Source organism: Poromitra crassiceps (assembly GCF_964638095.1).
Source record: "Poromitra crassiceps genome assembly, chromosome: 14".
Taxonomy (NCBI): Eukaryota; Metazoa; Chordata; class Actinopteri; order Beryciformes; family Melamphaidae; genus Poromitra; species Poromitra crassiceps.
The window spans coordinates 25,651,308-25,672,156 of NC_139633.1; the positions used below are offsets into that span (position 1 = coordinate 25,651,308).

The 20,849-nt window shown below is 43.2% G+C and overlaps 1 protein-coding gene across 1 annotated transcript in view; it reads right to left on the bottom strand.

Annotated features, from left to right (window-relative positions):
• The window catches only part of LOC310789095 (ryanodine receptor 2-like), a gene marked incomplete at both ends in the record, with an annotated part of 94,003 nt that overhangs the window by 33,284 nt on the left and 39,870 nt on the right, over positions 1-20,849 (bottom strand). The window contains 25 exons of the mRNA XM_083650691.1: positions 658-770; positions 2,133-2,267; positions 5,751-5,813; positions 6,006-6,167; positions 6,451-6,537; positions 6,652-6,739; positions 7,628-7,868; positions 8,002-8,310; positions 8,490-8,620; positions 9,092-9,173; positions 9,964-10,211; positions 10,704-10,764; positions 10,958-11,007; positions 11,251-11,372; positions 14,267-14,343; positions 14,454-14,569; positions 15,654-15,777; positions 15,982-16,057; positions 16,158-16,235; positions 16,352-16,489; positions 17,870-17,959; positions 18,181-18,259; positions 18,975-19,138; positions 20,368-20,508; positions 20,618-20,708. Of these exons, the coding sequence (XP_083506817.1) occupies positions 658-770; positions 2,133-2,267; positions 5,751-5,813; positions 6,006-6,167; positions 6,451-6,537; positions 6,652-6,739; positions 7,628-7,868; positions 8,002-8,310; positions 8,490-8,620; positions 9,092-9,173; positions 9,964-10,211; positions 10,704-10,764; positions 10,958-11,007; positions 11,251-11,372; positions 14,267-14,343; positions 14,454-14,569; positions 15,654-15,777; positions 15,982-16,057; positions 16,158-16,235; positions 16,352-16,489; positions 17,870-17,959; positions 18,181-18,259; positions 18,975-19,138; positions 20,368-20,508; positions 20,618-20,708 (3,066 nt within the window). The remainder of the gene's footprint in view (positions 1-657; positions 771-2,132; positions 2,268-5,750; positions 5,814-6,005; positions 6,168-6,450; positions 6,538-6,651; positions 6,740-7,627; positions 7,869-8,001; positions 8,311-8,489; positions 8,621-9,091; positions 9,174-9,963; positions 10,212-10,703; positions 10,765-10,957; positions 11,008-11,250; positions 11,373-14,266; positions 14,344-14,453; positions 14,570-15,653; positions 15,778-15,981; positions 16,058-16,157; positions 16,236-16,351; positions 16,490-17,869; positions 17,960-18,180; positions 18,260-18,974; positions 19,139-20,367; positions 20,509-20,617; positions 20,709-20,849) is intronic.

Consider the following 20,849-nt stretch of genomic DNA (forward strand, 5'->3'; position numbering starts at 1 on the left):
CTGACATGGTTATGATTGATGGTCGACCCAGGTTTTACATTACCTCCCAATCACTGTGCAGCCTCCCACACAATGTGGAGCTCTCAATCACACACCTGTGTGGACTAAAGGCTCACAGTGCCACTTCATACAGCATTGTGTGTTTCTTCACCTACATAATGAGTCATTTATTTGATAAAGGGAATAAAATGTACTTCGTGTGAAATGAATACAATATACTGTATTACTCATTTCACACCAAACTGTTAAAAGTTAGTGAGTGGATTTTCATTGTTTCTCCTACTTCCTTGCATCAGTCATTTTTGAAGTTTTGAATTTTAAAGCCTCAAAATTTCTACGTTTGCTGCCGGGGGGGGGGGGGGGGGGGGGGGGGGGGGGTATGTTTGTATGTGTATGTATATGATTTTGCAGGTGTGTGTGGTTTTTGTGGTTTTCTTCTTTTGTGTTGTGTTGGATATACTATTAATAAAAACAAAAAGTATGGACCTTTGCAAAAATGGAAGTCAAATACATATAAAAGGATTTAACTTTTTCTTTTTTTTACTATCAATGTGACTCTCTGGCTAATGTGAGGGTTGACACGGCACTCTTGTGAGTCATTAGCACAGTAGAAGACCATGCATATACATTATTTTCTGCTTAGTCATGTTTTTGTACCTGGGGAGGTTGTAGAGGGGAGCCATCCTGAGGCAGGCCACCACTGCTCTTTTCCTCTGCTTGGATAAGACCTTGTGCCATGCAGCAGTTTTGCTCCTCTGCGGGTGTTCCACCTGAACCCGGGTCAGCGAGGTAGAGAGTGTCATGAGGTAGTGTCATGACATGAGGTAGTGCCATGAGGTAGTGTCATGACATGAGATAATGCATGCAAAGTTCCAGTCAACCAACAGTCTTTTTGTGTGGCAGCCATTGTAGAAGTTCTCCATCATGCATTTGTCCTGAAATTCATCTGCATTAATAATACTGCAGACGGTTCTTTCTTGATTGTTATGTAGCACAACTAAATTAGTATTCAGATTTCCAAACACACATTTTTCTTTATCCCACTAGCTCCCAGACCCTTCCTTCTAGGGCTGCGTACCTGTACTAGTTTCGACTGAAATGACCCAGGCCAGTACCAAGTAGTATACAAATTTCTCCAGTCAAACAATATCTGCATTTGATCCTTTTTGTACACAGATCTAGAAAAAGATATATTTGTGTGGTTTTTGCTCGCAGCCAATCACCGCAAGCGACAGCAGCAGCTACAACCCATGCAGTCTGTAGTAGTAACATTCCAAAAGTATTATTACACACCTGTGGCGTCCTAAAATGCGGAACGATTATCTCAGGAAAAACTGGGAATATGAGTAACATGACAAAGCACACCATCAAGCATGGAGAAAATGATATATGATGAAGTACTCCAGGGGATACTCAACTTGCTTTGCCCGGGGGCCACTTTCGTGAAATGATAGGAGGCCAGGGGCCAGTTAATAAACAAACAATATACAGTACATTTTTCTGTAGCGGATTGTAGGTTTTTGGGGTGTCAGCCGGAGTTTAGTCTGACAGTGTTGTGCACACCGGATAGTTAGTTAGGTTAAGTTAGTTAGGTTAAGTACATACATAAGTGCCTGGGTAGCGAGCAGACGGCGGTATTTCACAATTTAGCTAGAGCTCAGTCAAACTTTATTTCACGTCAGTTTTGATTGTGAATTAGATTCTAATTCACAATGAAAACTAATGTGGAATTATTGGAAAATGGTCGGGGGGCCACTCTGCACCCTGTCGCGGGCCGCATCTGGCCCCCGGTCCGCATGTTGAGTTTCACTGAAGTACTTTAAGGGTACTGGTACTGGTATCGTAATTTAAATGATCCTCAGCCCTAATTCCTTCTGATATCTAAAATCTGAAAAGGGAGCAAAACATGAATTTCCAAAACAATTCCTCTTCGAGGATGAATCCAAAGCGCAGTAGTTCAGTGAGCACGCAGTAAAATCGCGGCTTCCACCATGCTGCATTTGTAAGATGATCAACTAAGGTCATTATTAACAGCAATGCAGGGCAATCTAATCATGTCATCAATCACCAACAGGCTGGAAATCAAAAGGTCTCCCGGCGCATTACAGAGAATGTTTTGCTCATAAGCCCACCTGGTCCAGGTGATAAAGGACCCGAGCGATTCCGAGGATCTTGTCTGCTCTCCTCTGGAGGTCGGCGGTGGCCCCTGGCTGGCTTGGGAGCTTTGGATAAAGGGCCTCCTGCCATGAGTACCTCGGGGCCTCCAGCTGGAGAACAGAAAAGGGACAATGTGTTTTGTAGTGAGGTGCTTATTACACTTCAAGGATACATACAATAACAATTATTTTCTAAAAAGACGGCTGAAGGGCTCAGTCCAGGGAACTAAAGTGAATAGCAATGGCAAAAGAGATTCAGGACAAAAACTTCATCCACTTAATATGTTGATTGAGTTTCATGTGCGTGAATGAATGAAAAATAATGTTGTCCAAAACGTATAATCCAACAAATACAACGAGGGGATCAAGTTGGCGTCCTGAATCCCCCCCATTGCTACCAATTTCTTTGTTTGAATCGTCCGGGGGAAAACAAGAATTAGACTCAGTGGTAATTATGCAATATTTGGTTTTAACAAATCAAGAAATTGGAACTTTTCAATAGAAGTGCACACGGAGAGTGCAGACCTCCGCCAAGGCCAATACTCCAGTCTGCTATGATATGCAAATGTTGTGAGTCGGATCAGAACCCTGAACCACCCACATCCCCCCAGCCACTCCCCCTACCCGCACCTCGAATCCCGACTCTCTCCGACCTTCCTATCCCTAGCTACAGCCGATTTTCCCTAGCCCCGCCCCTTTCCTGACCACGCCCCCTGGCACGGCCCAGATACACCTAGACACTCCCCCTACCTACCCCTCAAAAACAGCGTGATTTCTAACCCCACATAGGATAAGCAATAACCACGCCCTGTGGCGCCTGGATTGGCCAGGAGCAACACTGGAGGGCACGCAGCCCAGCGATTTCATAAACAAACTGAATAGCTCTCGAGAACGGACAGCGATTTCGAGAGCGGACATTGAAATTAATTATGGTCACCTACCTTCCTTAGCATAGTAATAATAATAATAAGCATAATAATTGTAATCTACACAATGTACACAATCTACAAAAACATGCAATAATATAAACGGTGTTGTGTTCACGTTCATAGGTCATATAATATAATGTATCATATCGTTAATTTCAAGCTCAATTCTTACCCAGAGAAAAGGTACAGCACTGAAAATGTAACAAGCAATATTTTTTTAAACATCTTTATTTTAAAAGATGAAAAAACCCAGGCGCTTTAGTCCCAAGCTTCAATGCTCCTGGCCAATCCCGGCGCCACAGGGCGTGGTTATTGCTTATCCTATGTGGGGTTAGAAATCACGCCTCAAAACAAGACTCTCTATGACCTTCCTATCCCTATAGCTACGGCCCCTTTTCCCTAGCCCCCCCCCACCTTCCTTGCCCTGTCCCCGGATCCACGCCCAATTTGAATGGGTTCTTCCTTGGCCTCTGCTACACCCTCCCACCAAGTTTCATGAAAATCTGCCTATAGCAGTTTTTCCATCATCCTGCTAACAAACAGACAAATGGCATCGAAAACATAACCACCTTGGCAGAGGAGCGATCCAGGGTTGTGCATGTGCATCAATAATGAGCAACCTGTTTCAAAAAGTTAATTTAAATGTGTGTGTGTGTGTGTGTGTGTGTGTGTGTGTGAGTGAGTGAGTGAGTGAGTGAGTGAGTGAGTGAGAGAGAGAGAGAGAGAGAGAGAGAGAGAGAGAGAGAGAGAGAGAGAGAGAGAGAGGGACTGACTTATGAATATAGATAGTGTTTCATTATGCCCATGTGTCTCTGGTACATGGCTCTGGTGCAATGAGTCCCTGATGACTCTGTGAGATGATTGTAAAGACTTCTCTGGATTCTGCAAGTTACAAGAGCGCACTACACTTCAATTCGTGTTCATGAATATGTAAAATATGTACAGAATGAGCGCGCATTTAATTTCTGCTCAAATGCACTTAGCAATTCTACAGAAAACAAATAAGCTCAGGAGACATTACAGCCCAAAGTGAAAATGGAAATAAGGAAAATGCTTCTCATTATATAGACGGTGCAGAATTCCTGATTGGTCGGAAACCCCAAAGGATTTTCTTTTTCAGTTTTTAAATCTGAGACGGTCAGTTTTCAGTTTTACCAAATAAATCTGGAAAGCTCCTTTTGCACGACAATTGCCTGGCAACCCCTCATGTTGGCACATCATTTGTGAAAGCTAACTTGTTATTGCCCGTTTCATGTCTTTCATATGAAGTATCGAGCTAGAGCTACCATAATCCTCCATCTTTATATTATTTTATCTTCATTTAGCCAGGCAGTCCAATGTGTGGCTATGGACAGAGCATTTTTATAGTCTGTACTCTGTACTAAGCTTTTCTACTCTACGGGCTCTATTCTCCCACAGGCCATCGGCGCTATTACGGGCCTTAACCGCAAAAAAACGTGCCTTGCGCCTGTTTCGGCAAGATAGCAATAGGCTTTAGGCTGCCAAATGCGCTTTAGGCCGAATGGGCGTGGCGCAGTCCCAAAGTGGGCGTGTCGGCGCTAAATACCAGCCTAGTGATATCTTGGGACCCTTGCCTACATTTAGCGCTTTGCGCTTTTGAAAAGCAGGCCTATTCTTTGCCTTCACTGCTTCTTCTCTGTCACCCTTCTCTCTCTCTCTCTCTGAGTTCCCAGCATGCATTGTGTTTCTTCATTTCGCTACTAAATAGCCACCAAATGAGCCAAAATAGATATAAAAGGTAGTTCTAAATTAATGTGTAATGGTAACACAGCCTGCCATTGTCAACATTTCAATATTGGACCAAATAAAACATGAAATGAAAACACCACCCTATGTGAAACATATATGTCCTCCTGGGCATATATATACCCCTTGTCGAGTTAACGTGATTTAGAGAAGTAACAGCGGAACGCGCTTCGGAGCGCGCTTCTAATGGCATCTGCTATACTGTGATGTCTCTCCAATAACTTGGCCCTATTTCACATTTAGTTTTACAATAAAAACACATTTATGCAATGACTTGACATAATGTAGGGTATATTTATGTGCATCATCCTTCCTGCAGCAGGCGAGAGAAAATGATATCTTTCTGGACAAACTTTCACCAATCTAATAGGCTATATTTTTCTAGCTGATGCATAGAACATTATTTTCACTTTGATCTTGCTATAGTGTAGCGTATTTACATGCTTGCAGTATTGAAACTGCAGTTAGATTGGTTTGAGAAGCATAATAATATGGAATAATAGCCTATAATGCAGACAGACAGGCTGGATGAAGGGAGGGGGGGGGGGGCAGAGCGTTTGGCTTTCGTCTGGTTTTGCGGGATCACTGGAATTGGAGCTAAAAAGGCAAGCGTGCGATTCGTTTATTGCACTTATCCAATGAGCATGACGGTGCATAATTTTACGCCTAAAAGGCGTGGTTGTAATGCTTTGGGCTGCATCTAGCGCCAGCATGACGATATCAAGTGCGCCTTTCCACGCCCACTGCTTTGATCTGCGCCTGCCGCTCGGCCTAGAAACTGCGCCGATGCAACGATAGGGGCCTACGACTCCATTCATTTATAGTCACTATTAAGCAGGAGTGGGGGAAAAACATAATAAGGTTTTAGATTCCATTTGCTATTCAACGATTGTCTTACCTTGCTCTCAAGATGCACAAGGCCATCGCAAACATGTTCCCGAATCTCATCTTCAGTGTCTTTCTGTGGAAAGCAATCCACATTCAATGTTAAATCCAACAGATAGAGATATCATCATGAGTGACTTAACCTTCACCATTGTCATGGCATAAACTAGTGGATTGTCAAGGTCATTACATTTCGATTCAAATTATAGAAGGTTTAGTGATGGGAACTAGATGAACACAGGCATTGTGCATATTATTCCCTCGCTACCTGAGTGAAGTGGCTCTTAGCCAGCACGATAAGGCTCTGGTCGCTGGGAGCACAAACCCTAAGGCCCACAGGGAGCAGTCTCTTCAGGGAAGCCAGAATGAGAGAGGTGTGTGTGGAATAGCGATCCCCCTTCCTCTTCGTCTTCCTCCTCTCATTGTCCAACTGGGAATTGAAAACGCATGAAGGTGAATGAGCTTTTTACAGGCATAAATGTGAACGTCAATTTCCTTCTGATTACAATTTTTACTATTAGGTAAGTGGTGACTATAGCCTAGAGTTCTACGAAGTAAATCTTTTTGTTTGCATCTTATCAGAAGTCTCCTTCTGTATTCATGGAAATATCTTTGATGGTTTCCAATATATGTCTGGAAGAATGAAAAAGGTCATATCATGGACACTCGGCAGTGCACATATTGGTTATAAGGCCAATTTATGTATTGCTAACCTTGGACATTTTATTGTTGTTGACGAAGAAAGCCAAGTTGTTGATGGCATTCTGGACCACATAGTTCTGTTCCTCCCATTTGAAATTCTGTTGTAGCAAACAGGTGCAAAATAAATGTTAGATGTTTGAGAAGACAGGCCATCACTTGGATAGTATTCTGGCAAGAAGAATAAATAAAAAATACTCTCGTGTCACCCTCACATGAGACTTAGCCCAGAATATAAAGACCTCTGCCACCATGCAGAACAACTGCTCAGCTTCAGGGCTCGACTCCTTCAACCAGCTGGCCCTGAAACAAGACAGCCAGCAACCCATCATATTATTATCGCAGGATTTATTGCTTTAAAGTTCAATGTGGGCCTGGAAAAATAACTCCGTAATAACCGCTCCGCATCCCACACGTTTCTTCTGTCCCGCAGAAACCTTGTACCTCCAAAAAATACACCTTTCAGAAATGGAGGAAAACTGGTCAATTTTCTTGTTGTTTTGCAAGTTACTTGTCTACATTCTTCACTGTTTACAATGTATTATCAGTCGTCTACCTCGTGTGTTTTCGTTAATTTTCAACCAAACCAGAAACCCGGTCGATAGTTGCTGCCCTCTGGTGGGCTGATATCAATATAAATGACAGCAAAATAATTGTCACTGTCAATCCACAAAGCCCCCTAGCAGCTCAGCTCTTCACACCCCGGCTCCACGGCAGCATGCCTTACCAGGGACACGGGAAGTGGGGGTGCTTAGGGTGCTGCAGCACCCTCTGCTATTGCAACGTCAATTAAAAAAAAAAATATATGATTAAAATGTGTTTTATATGCTTTATACTGCGATATTTAGGGTTTAGTTGAAGACTATGAGCAAAGCAAAGAGGGTGGAGATATTATTTTTGATGTTTGGTTTATAATATTAAGATAATAAAATATTATAATAATAATAAGTTCAGTGTTTCTGCCTGTGTTGCCGTATGTTGTAGTGTAAAACGACTAAAAGGGACAGCAGGTGGTGACATGAAAGTGAGTGAGAAAAGGAGAAAATACTGAATAATGACATCACAACAGTATACAGTAATCCTAATGTTAATTTAAAATGAGATATTCCTCTAAATATGGCTAAAAAACATCCAAACGCCCAAAAGACACACCCCCTACTTAAAAGGAGTTCCAGCGTCCCTGTGCCTTACCGATTACAATCCACAAATGGGATGAGGATGGGGTAGAAGGCATAGAGATCTCGCACCAGCACGGTGAACTTCTCCTGTATCTGTAGCTCCGCATCGGAGTGGTTATGCTGCCCTTCCACCTTCATCTGCTCTTCCTCCAGCAGCACACACTCCGCCCTCTTCCTCAGCTTCTCCATCAGAGGCAGGAAGTGGCTCTTCAGCAGCTCCATGCGGGCCTTGCATATGATTGGCTGAGAGAAAACTAAGAGGGGACATCACTGACGTCACACGTGCGAGTCGAGGGGAGGCAAGCGAGAAGCAATAAAAGATCTCTATTCTCTTGTGTAAGTATTATATCAATACGCCACACGCCACATTGTATGTGATGGTACTACCTGCCAGCTGTTCCATCCAGTCACCCTGGCTGGCACCCAGATGGTTGTGGATGATGCGGAGGACGTGGCCAAGCAGGTCGCTGGCATGCTGGGGAACCAGGGAGGTGCAGATTGGGCTGTCTGGCTGCCAGTGGCACCAACGGGACGTGTAGCTGCACAGCATGGGCAGGGTGACCTGTGTGACATGGATGTAGTGGGCCTGGAGAGCCCCAGCGCCAGCGCCTGCCAGCTCCTCCACTGCCCCCAGTGCCTGTTCGAGAGAAGGCAGGAGGGGGCACATGTCCTCCACCTGATCTGGGACCCCCAGGTCTGACAGAAAACATAAGGGGAGAGAGGCTGAGAAAAGAAGGGTGTGGGATTGGGGCTAGTGGCCTGTTCAAGGACATAATTAAAGGAGAAAGCCCATTGGACACCCATGCAAACGAGATGGTTCATCTCCAGGGGCTATCCGTTAATAAACTTCAGAAAGACGTGTGCATGATTGTTACCCTCTCTCTCTGTGTCACTCATGGTGTTGTAGATGGAGAAAGGGTTGTCTTGATTGAGTGCAGGCTCCAGGAAGCAGACAGGGAAAGCCCCAGTCAGGGCTGCCAAACAGGCGCCTGCTGCCTGCCTCTGTCTGTGTGAAAACATGGAGCTTCACAATTACAACAGGAAGAGCAATTAAGAAACAACATACTAATGAAGAAACAAAAATAAAATAAATAAGTAAATACATAAAAGGCAAGGAATATATATATATATATATATATATATATATATATATATATATATATATATATATATATATATATATATATATATATATATATATATATACATACATACATATATAAGGGGGGATTAAGTAAGTTATGGTTAAAAGTGGTCGTAGTGCAAATATACAAAGGTCAAACATGTCAAGGTCTATACTAAATCAAGAGGGGTTAGATTGCTATTTTTTAACCAAGTACTTGCGAGCAGAGTTGTACGGATTATGCACAGCAACATTTTGAGTAGTAGTATAAAATAGAAGCAAAGGTAAAACACTTCTCATTAGCAGTTAGCACAAAGTGTGAAATCACATGGCAATAATATATCTAGACAGTACCCCTCCACATAGATGCTGCTGCTGGTGCCAAGAGAGTAGAGGCCGTTGAGGATCCTGTAACAGGACACCTGGACGCTGCCCACTGGAAAAGACAAGGCGATGCTTAAGAGCTGCAGTCAGTGTGACATGCCAAGGACACCGAGACGGGAAAGCCGACACCATATAATCCCAGGTAGATGGAACTAGGTGGATGGCTCTTGATTAACGTAATGAACGATTCCCGGAAGGTCACGTGATCAGTGAGGGAGACAATATGGCCGCTCGCTGCGTGCTCCGTGGCCATGAGAGACTTAATGAGACCAGGGCTTCAAGCTGCGGAAAAGGTAAGGGAGTTGAGGGCCGGGTGTCCCCGAGTGATTTAGGGGCTGTGGAGAGCCAGCTGTTCACCCCTCGCTGCTTCACATATGGAGGGGAAGTGCATGACACCGTTGAAAATGCATGAGGGGAGGAGAAGGGTTTTTTCTATACACCCTGATTGTGCGATGATGATACAGCCGGTGTGAAGATAAACCAGATTCGATCACATGTAAATGAGTCAATTTCAGGTTGAAATATTGTGAGATTGGAATCAGCGACGGTGTCTAAATGCAAAGCTGAAGGGAAAACCACATTCTCATAAACACTGCTGGCACAAATATATTCTGTGTGGGAGATACAGGGAGTCAAATATATATCACTCATATGTCACTATATCAGACACATTTCATGTTCTTCAATTGATCTAGAGGTGAGAGATGAAACTCTGAGATACATTTAGTGCCACGTTTACCTCAGTGTAGTGGAGTGGCAAGCACAATCGTTCAACATTTTGTGAATGCACACAACATGTAACGGGAGATGTTCTCCTGGCACAATAGCGTATACCCTCTTACCCAGGAGGTCCTCTCCATAGTTTTGGCTGCTGAGATGTTGGAAGAGGGCAGTGAGGGTGGGGAGGAGGGTGGAGGTGGTGTAGCTGAGGACCTTGGCTACTCCCCGGGGCTGCTGACTCCTACTCTGGGGTAAAGCAGCCAAAGTCACAGAGAGGTTCTCCACCGTCGTCTCCAGATCGACCGCAGCTGCCTCAAAGAAGGAACGGAGAGACGCCAGGACGGACTCCGGGGCGGATTTCATCAGCGTCCTGGAGACGGTCAAAAATGCCTTTTTCATGACTTCCAAATAATATTGATATATTATATAATATGTATAATATGATATATAATATATCAATATTAAGCCTTGATATATTATATCAAGGCATATGAGCATGATATTGTCAAGAAGTTTGTGTGTTCACTAAGAACAATGGTAAATAAGAAAAGTAAATGTGTCATAATATATCTTTTGGCTAGCATTATAATAAATCAGTTGTTTCTCTGTCCACCCAGAAAAGTCTGAGTGACATGAATCTCTGCTAAGGGAAGATACTACTTCCAGTTTCATGCTTGAGACAGAGGCATTGCCCCCAGGGACTAAAAGTGATATCAACCACAATTAGATAACATCAGTGTATCGGTGGCTCAATTACAGCAGTCGTCTCATCCTCAGACACGGTGGGGTGACACTAATGTGACTGCAGGCAGAGCGGGGACATCGATTTAGGCAGAGTGTGACAGCAGTGCCACCTAGCTACCTGGCATCCACAGACTGGGCCAAAACATGGAGACAGCTGGTGATTGACGAGGTGTCGTTTCCTGGGAAAGCAGGCAGAACGCAAACACGGATAAAAAATTCATACAGTGAGCAGCACTGAGCACACATGTACAGACATAAAACATGGGCAGCCCCACAAAACACAAAAGATTAAACTCATCTCGGACTACAGTATGACTCAAGAATTTCGAAAAGACAAAAAGAATGGGAATGAAGACACAATAGTGGACATACCAAACAGTGAGATCCTGTGTCTGACGAGAGCTCCAAGCTTACAAAAGAGGCTGACGGTAAGAGTGGAATAGGGAGGTGAGAGAAGCATAAGAAAACAACAACTTAAGAGCCAGAGGATCAGAAAGAGACATCAAGAGAAAAAAGTAATTCTAAGAATGAGTGTTCTTCAATGAAAAACCTTAAAATGTGGTCACATATTATGCTAAATCTGTGCAGAGCGCGTTGGCCTACAAAGGTAACATTAAACTCTGACTCATTTGATCAAGATAGGTTCTGCTGGGTGTGACCCATACCTGGTGACCATCTCCTTCTCCTTGTTCGAGGCATGACCTCTAGTACCATTGGAACAGGGCGAGGTGGACAGGAAGTAGAGACGGTGGCTCTTCAGGTATTCTTCCAGCAGAGGCAGTACAACCTGTTGAAGAGGGTTACTGAGATATGGGCACAGATGCATAAAAGCATGCAAGAGCAGTACTACTAATACACCTGTAGGGACAGCAGTCAGGTAAACACAAAAGCGACAGTACTTCAGTATGCCTTAACAAGTGCCTTGATATAGGAGTAAATATACTCAGTATGAGTATGTGATAATATTAGAGTTTACCAATTCCAAGCAGATGTATTTGGATTTCCACTTATATTCTACACATTCCTTAAATACTTTACAGTCTATTACACCTACTCTGAAGCAGAGCGATGTCAATGCAGTAACGACTTTTGACTTCCCGCTTCATTTGCTGTTGTGGACATGATCAAGGAATTGATCTCTGTGTACAGTATGTGTGTGTGTGCTGTGTGTGTGTGTGTGTGTGTGTGTGCGGTGTGTGTGTGTGTGTGTGCGTGTGTGGTTGAGTGGGTGAACGTGTGGGTGTGTGTAGAGAGCTGAGGCATGGCTGTTCACAGACTTGGTTGACTGGGTCCGACTCAGGGGGCTGCATCAATGAGAAATGAAGGCTTTTCATTTGCTTCTGCCCCCCAGCACTACAGACACACAATCTGTTTTACTTTAACAATTTTTCTGCAACATTTCCCAGTTTTTCCAGCTGCAGTGCACAAAAATATGAACGCGAGTTCCTGTTAACTATTAATTCATCTACGGGATTAAAGTGATCAGAGGTCGTGATCACATATTTTTAAATCTTTTTCACCAAATAACTACATGGAATACACAATGCATCCTTACACTCTAGACTGCCATTAACTGTTATAGAAGAAGCTAAAAAAAATAAAAAATGACAGAGAAATTGTATGAGACAAAATGACTTCAGTCGGTGAGTTAAAACAGCCAAGAAAACAGAGGCTCAGAGTGTTAATGAAGTGCCAGCATTGAATGATTCCCAAAAAAACAAAATTCACCCCTCGACCCCTTCCCCTCGACCCAGGCCCGGCTCCAGACCCAAGTTACAGAGGGGGCCTGCCCCTAGCTTGGGGGGGCCAAGCTACCCAAGGGGGGTCCGGGGGGATTCTCCCCCGGAAGAAGATTTTGTACATTTTAAAGTAAAATTCGTCAACCTGGTGCATTTGAGAGCAAAATGAAGAGGCTAAATCTGTGAAGAACTACACACATCTCTAATGTGTTGTGACTTTACAAATAATTAGGCCTAAACAATTAATATTAAGTGTATTTACACATTGTGCACAAATTGCATTAATTGTGACAAATTTACAAGTTAATATCCAGCCAGAATCATTGCAAATGGATGTTCAAAGTACCGTAACAGTTAGCAATAGCATTCAGTTAATCAATGCCTAATGACAGCCAGATTCCATGTTAAACTTTAAAACAGAAAAACGGAAAAACGTTTTTAGCAATTTTTTTTTTTTTTTTTTTGAATGGGGGGGCCAGTTTGTTGAATGGGGGGGCCCGGCCCGGTCAGGCCCGCCCCTAACGCCGGGCCTGCCTCGACCCCTTCCCCAGCCCTGAGGCTCCACCACCACCATATCCCAGCTCTTCAATCTCCCCCCCGGCCATCCCCCTCGCCAATGCCCCCCCCCCCCCCCTCTCCAACTCCCAGACGTCCTCCCCCCTCCCTGCCTTCCTCGACCTTCATCCATCCTGAAAGCGCCAAGCGTACTATGTCACACCAGCATTACTGATATCAACACCAGAGCCGTGTATATAGAAGAGTCGCGACATCTCCATTCACTCCAATGGACCAGTTTTCTTTTACTCTCAAGAGTTCCAGGAAGTAAGGTTCTGGATTAAGCAGCACTGTCGAGTTGCAGCAAAATGGACAGTTTGTGTTGTACTTTGATTTTTTTTTTTTTTTTTAGATTAGAATCAAATTGTACATTATCAGCTTTATTTTAGCATTCAAAAGTAGCGCGAGACCCCTTCCTGGCTGTTCATTGGCTAATGAGTCACACATTCTGGTCCTCTGCTGACGCCACTCTCTCTCTAAATTGCTCTGATCAACACCAGAGGATCAAGACTAAGACTAGACAACAGGACATATTACACCAGTCCTTCGATGGCTGCATTGGCTTCCAGTGTGCCATAGAATTAATTTGAAAATTCTGCTGCTTGTCTATAAAGTGCTACTGTAAATGTCCTTTGCTCCAAAATACATTTCTGACCCGCTCTTAGGATACGAGCCACCCAAACCTCTGAGGTGATCTGGGGCCGGTCTGTGAGTTGTTCCCAGGGTGAAAACTAAATCAGGTGAAGCTGGTTTTAGTAGTTACGCTCCAAAATTACTGGCATACGCTTCCAGAAGAACTGAGACGTGTTCGCACTGTCAGCTCCTTTAAATGTCGGCTCAAAACATTCCTTTTCTCTGTGGCCTTCCACTAAATCATGTGTATGTAGATGTAACAGGTGTTATCTTTATTGATTTATTTTATGTGCGTTTTACCTATTTTATCTTTATCCCTACCCTTATTTGTTTTTTAATGTGATTTTAAATAGTCTGTGTATATATTTTTTTCTGTTTTATGTGAAGCACATTGTATTTGCCTTCTGTATGTACATCATATTGTAAATAAAGTTTGCCTTGCTGCCGCCCTGGAGGCAGAACTGTGTGGGAGTCTTTAATCAATGTTCTGACGGCAATCGACACGCCCACATGGATTTCCAAAATGGCTAAATAAATTACACGGCCACAAAGGCTTTCACTTAGTGGGGTTGCCCATGGCAACGATCCAACAAAACTAATTAGTTGGCCTAAATGAAATGAGGAAAAAATGGCTAAGGAGATGTAGGATAATGCCGTTGGAAAAGGGGGAATTGGAGGAGGGCTGGATCAGGATCAGCGATTCCCTATCAGTGAGTGGATTTGGATTTGAATGCAGTTTTCGCCTGTGGCAAACCTTGGGGAAAAAATGTGTCGGTTGCTGATGTGGAGCTCTCTCCCCTTTGGATATCTGTCCTCTGGCTTGCATCACCTCTGGAAACAAAAACACCAAGAAATATGATGCACTATATGCAATCAAAGATTAAAATGATAAAAATATACACTTTGTTTTGTCTTTACATTCATGAACACAATAATGTTACCAAGCTCCAAAAAGTGTTCCTGGGCCTCCTCAGTGTGAGACAGCAGCTGCTGAAGGAGCGTGTAGCCAAAGCAGCTGGCCATGGCTGGAAAGTCCATCTCCACTGTCTTCCTCTCCCTGCATATGAAGTGAAATCAACCAGGGCTGTTCATAAATAAACACAAATAAACACCCCTACTACTACTACTTTTAACGATTATTAGCTAGCCTGTAACCTTAAATATAAATCTTGTTTTCTATATAATGTATCTATATGATAAAGTTGGCGTGTGTGTGTGTGTGTGTGTGTGTGTGTGTGTGTGTGTGTGTGTGTGTGCGTGCGTGCGTGTGCGTGCGCATGCGTGCATGTGCGTGCGTGTTTGCATGAGTATCTTTAATGCATGCCCATCCCCCAGGTCGAAGTTTGCTGAAATTTTGCATGGGGGGGTGGGTTATGATCCAGGGAAGGTCATGGGCAGGTAGAGTCCTGGAAACCATCTGGGAAGTCCTGGAAACCACCTGGACACCACCATCATTTCCAGCCAAGCAAAAGGCGCAGTTGTATTGCTTTGTGCCACTGCCTATTTAACCTGGGCACGTCCAAGTACATTGCTAGTACTGTAAGCCAGTGGTTCTCAAACGTTTTCATCTCAAGGACCCCTGAACTGACACAAATTAGACCACGGACCCCCATTTGATAAGATTTTGTCCCAGGGACCCCCATCTGATAAGATTTCTGCTTTTAGATGTTTTATTACAGATAAAGTATGAAACCCATGACCAAAATAGTTATACATTCTGTCATTGTGTTACTTATCCATGGAATTATAGTGAAAATAAATGATGCCCCTTTTTGCTGGGGACCCCCTGGAACCCCCTCAAGGACCCCTGGGGGTCCCCATACCCCAATTTGAGAACCACTGCATGTAAGCTATAATTTCAAGAAAATGTCCTCCTGTTGTGGGAAGTCTAAGAGGCATGGCTATTATCTTACTCACTGCCAGTGCTGCACTCGAGGTAATGAGGTTATGATCTGAACTGGAGGGAGTCTGGGCGCACCAGGGTCTGATTGCTAGCCTTATAGTATCAGGCTTGCTTAAAGATGTTATGGGAGCAGTACCCTTAAGACAGGCTCTGAACCTGAAAGCCCTCATTACCTGCCCACTTGATGCACATCCCTATTACAATCATATACTGGGGTCTTCTTAAAATGCAATCTCACCTCCACACAGTGTACCCATTGAGCTGCAGGAACTTCAGGACATCCTGGGCTCTTTCTCGGAGTTTGCTCTTATCCTTCGTAGTCAGGGTTTCGTAGGGCACGAGCATTGAATGGCCACCTCCTCCTGAGCAGAGAAATAAGTCGAATAATAAAAATGACTCTTGTACGTAATGAAGAGTGTTCTGTGCTTTTTATTACCTAACAAAAACAACATTGCTCAAGGTTCGAGAGAGGAGAAGACAAGACAGAACATGACAAGAGAAGAGCAGAACAGCTCGGATCAGAACATTATATTATGCATCTGGGCGGTTCTTAAGGTTCCTCCAACCTTTAGCCTCCAGTTCTAGTTTCTTCTTCTTGGCCCAGGCATTGTGGTAGTTTTCAGCCAACTGTTCAGCCATTGACTATAGAATAGAATAGAAGTTCAGCTGCAGCGAGTGCATAATATAACATAGAAGACGTGTATACCTAATTAGTGTATAAAGCAAGCATATGACGACTTACACACTGATGCCATGACAACGTGACACTGCTCACATCCATAGGTTTGGGGCTGAAAGTTGACGCACCTTCAAAAGATAACTACACAGCAGACAAAACGGGTTGATTACATTTTTCAGTACCAATTAAAAGCCCAGTAGGAGGACACAAGTTTAGTTGTGAATGTGGACTCTTGTACTGGTACATGGTACACCTACCTGTCCAGACTGAGAGACCCTGCGTGCACAGGTATGCAGGCTAAACGCCTCTCCTTCTTTGGTCCTCTCTATGGTCCATCCAAAGGCCAGCATACTCCTTACTGTCTCTTTAATGGCCCAGCGGTAGGCCTCTTTGTCCTGGATATGAATATATTTGCATTTATAACAAGATTCTAAATAATAAACAAAGTGAACATGGCTCAGGCATACGTTTGTGGACATTCATTGACTTGTTAGGGCTTCAATTAGTTGGGCGAAGACAATTCCAGAGTGGAACTATTCATCTGAAGTAACTTCACACACCATCTGATCTGTCAAGACTGTGATTGGTGTTCTGTCTGGTTTCAACAACAAAGGGCTCCTCTACACTGTTGTCTGAGGACAACGGCAAAAAAATGGACTTTTACAATAGACCAGAGGGCTATAATAAAGAAAATCTTCCCAGCGCTTCCAGCAAGCAATTTCAACCGTCGGAAAAACACTGTCAAGAAAGCGAAGGTAAATGGAACGGCAGAAGACAAGGGGAAGTCTGGAAGAAAAGGGATGGAGTTGATGGATTCAACTAGGTGTCAACACATCCTAGAAGCTAATGGACCACTTTCAGGCAAGACACTGACACCGTTAGATGTTGAGGGGTTTGTTGTCGTTCTGAAATATCCAACTGTTACGTACGTACAGAAAAGAAACCTGAAAGGTTTTGGAATGGCTGTCTCAGTACCCAGACTTCAATATGAATGAAAGTCTGTGGGGAGATCTCAAACATGCAAGGAGCCACTTTCTGAGCTACAAGAGTTCTACATTGGAGTGGGGGGGGGGCAAGTCCAAATGCAAGAACAGAAAGACTTTTAGCTGATTACACGAAACATTTGTGAGCTGGGGCCAGGGGACCCAAATTGCAGTGTTCATCTTCCTTTATTATTTTGAAAAATGGAAAAAAGTAACCAAAGATGTTATGATCAATTTTGTACCAAGTAGCGGTTGGATCACCACCTATTTACTTAATTCACTGTACCATGCACTTTTACCAGGTGCCCAAACTTTTGCATATGATTGTATAAACCATTCCATAAAAATGAACTGAGCTTATTATAATCAAAGAGGAAATATATCAGAATATTCATAGCATAGCATAATTAGTGCATTACAGACCTTTAAACACAGTAAAGTGGAAGAACTATTCACAGAGAAAATTAAATCAAATGAGATGCACCTCATCACAACTTTTTCATTCATTTGAAGTGATTATGAATGGATTTTTCCCAGGCTTTGCCATAATTTGCATTCAAAGCGTGAATTATTCAAAGAATGCAATCAGAAGCAATTAAACTGTAACCACCTCACTCCACCACACCAAGTTTTGTAAGACAAATGCATGGGGAAATGATTCCAAGACTATTAACAGAGGCATTTTTTAAACATTTCATACACCAAATTTGGTATGCAAGTGTCTCTGGGATTTGCCAATTGACTGCTTTCTTCACTGAAGTACACACAGTAGAGATTCATGTTGTGTTTTACCTTCTCAGCTAGAGCCCTGTATGGCTTGAGGAGAGGGTGAACCTTGGTGTTTTCACAAAGCTGCTCTCCGTGAACCCAGCCATTGGCAAACTGACAGAGACAACACACAGATTCACTCACAAAACCATACATTAGAAAAATATGTAGCCAGTAGGCTGATCTTTCTGTTAGCTCCCAGTCCCACGACACACAATACAGACTGATGTTTGCACACTGGCAAACAGACATTCAGCCCTGACCAGGATATCATACATCAACCTGTCAACTCTAACAGGCCCCTCAGAACTGATGGATGATTATCAAGATATTACCTTGTCCAGTGACCACTTCTCATGAGTATGCTCCGCATACTTATTCACTACGAACTCCAGTCTCTCTGGTACTGACACGCTAGTACAGGGAAATGAAATGTATAATTTAGCTCGGTTAACATACAGTAACAGATTTGGGCAATAATAGTTGACTAATCAGGGCATGATTCATCAAGAATATGCAGTGTTTCCCCCCTGCTCTCCCCAAAATTTCAATAAACCTTTATGGCATATTATTACAATAAAACAATACTGGTGCTGACAGTGTTGACAGTAATAGAAGATGCCAAATCATTCAAAACAATAAGCATTTAAGCATTTTGCTTTTAGGAGCATCCTGCCAGCGCTGTTCCAAAACGTGTCAACGTGTGTCGTTGCCTGGGGAACGCACATCCCATAATACAACTGTTCGCATCGCATCCCACAACAGTATGATGATACTTGGGATGCCATTGCGAACATCGATGCGAACAGGTTAGCAACGTACCCCTGACCGTAGCGGTCGGGGTACGTTTCGAAATCCCTTCAGGCCTGAAGATTTTTCTAGGGGAAACACTGATACAGTATGTAAATGAATGTTCATATTCACGCCCCGAGTATGAAACAACATTTTCTTGACGTAACGCAAGCAGTACTGTAAGTGTAATTAATCCGGTGGCAAATTGTCTCTACCAAATTCAAACTTATACTCGACCATAAATCTTATGCCACTTATCTTGGAAATCAGAACAGGTTGTCTCAACACTTTTTTGGGGGGTCCATTTATCATTAAACCTCTGTGGTCAGCAGCTTACTTGGAGGTATCTACAGGGTGGGGGTCAAAGTGTCCATCTGTGTCCATGGAGCCTTTTGTCTCCAGCCGGGACACACAGCATGGGTCCATGTGGTCAGGAGGTAGGGCCCCGGCTAGTGCAGACAGGGACTGCAGGCACAGCCTGAATAGCTCTGGCTCATAAGGCTGTAGAGTGGGAGTCAGAAGGAAAGTGGAAGAAGAGACACAAAGAGATAAGGAAAGACAGTCAGAGGAAGAGGGCAGACAATGAAATGGTCAAAGTATGAATTGGTTATTATATAGTCTGCAAAATATTCTAGGGATTTCAAAGATCCAAATTTAGATTAGTTCATTAGTTATCAATCCTTCTCCATCAATCTGTTCATTCCTCTGTCCTTACATCACACACATAAGACACCGATGACAATTTTGGCCAAAATCCCAGATTTCCCAAAGTGAGTGGCCCAAGGGGCGTGCTACAACGCTCTGTTCATCTATTTTTCTCATCAGTATTGTTGTGCGTTATCTCAAACACTGCTGGTGCCATTTTTTCCACTGAAAGATACATTTTCAAAAATTCACTCAAAGGCCCAATAAGGGTGCTGCAATTACAGGGCAAAAAAAACTGAAAACATATCATATATCTCCCCCTACCCACAAGAATTGGTGCACATATCCAGCTATCCTTGCCATACAAAATTTCCTCTGGGCAAATCAATAAACAACAAAGACAAGGTACATTGCATAAGAAATGAAATACTGCTGTACTAAATTTTGATATAACATGTTTTCTGCAAAAGTCATATAATTCTGTACAGTACTGACTGTGGTCTAGACTTCTGAGGCCCTTTGATGTGGTGCCTCATGAACCTAGGTCTTTGATGTTCTCATGATCTGGATCAGTGCGATGTCAGTCAGTGATATGCTTCCAGTGAACTCTGACAAGAGTCCATTATATTGATTACATCTGTCCTCTTTCCAGCAATTCTGTTCTAAGTAATGGTGGGGAGGTTTCATACCGGGATATGAAACATTCAGTCTTTTAGTTTCAACAGTGTTGCATCTTCAACAGAGTTCCTTCTAAAAGAACGCTTAAGGAGGAGATCAAATGTTCATCATCTTCCTGTTGCTACTGAAATGGGCTTTGAGGAGGATGGAAAAATAAAGGAGGCAATACATCAATGATAAGATTTGGCTGTGATCAAATGTGTCAAAAATATGACACATTATTTTCGTGCAACGTTTCTGGTGCTCCAGGGAAATCTTCTTATTTTAAATAATTTGAATACAACCTTGAGATTGATCGTGTTATTAACCCTCATGAGGTGTTATTTAATAATACACCACTCTGGAGCCAGTTTATTGAGTGACCATTTTTGGTCACTCATTATATGCTAATATTATTATTGTTTTACCTTCTTTGCCAAGGCATTGAACACCCCCCAGAACAACCTTCTAGAGAGGTGGAGCTCCTCCTCGGAGGCCGAGCCCTGGTCCCCCTGTCCCGCAGTTAGACTGTAGTATTTCCCGCTCTGCTCATAGTGAATGGTCAACAGCTGTTGTGCAGAAGGAGTGATGAAATTCATCAGTACAATCAGGATCAGTATAATATTGTGTACACACATCATAGATATCTTCATAGTATATTGCAATGTGGTTGACCACCTTGAGTGGCATCTTGGTATGGTTTGTGAGCTGGGGAACATCGGAGACGAGACGTTGAAGGAGAGGCTGCATCATGGATGGTCGGAGTTTACTGAGGACAACCGACAAGTGCAGAAATAGACACACATGAACGCATGCACACACACACACACACACACACACACACACACACACACACACACACACACACACACACACACACACGTTTTGATTGAATTTTTGGTAAGTTGTA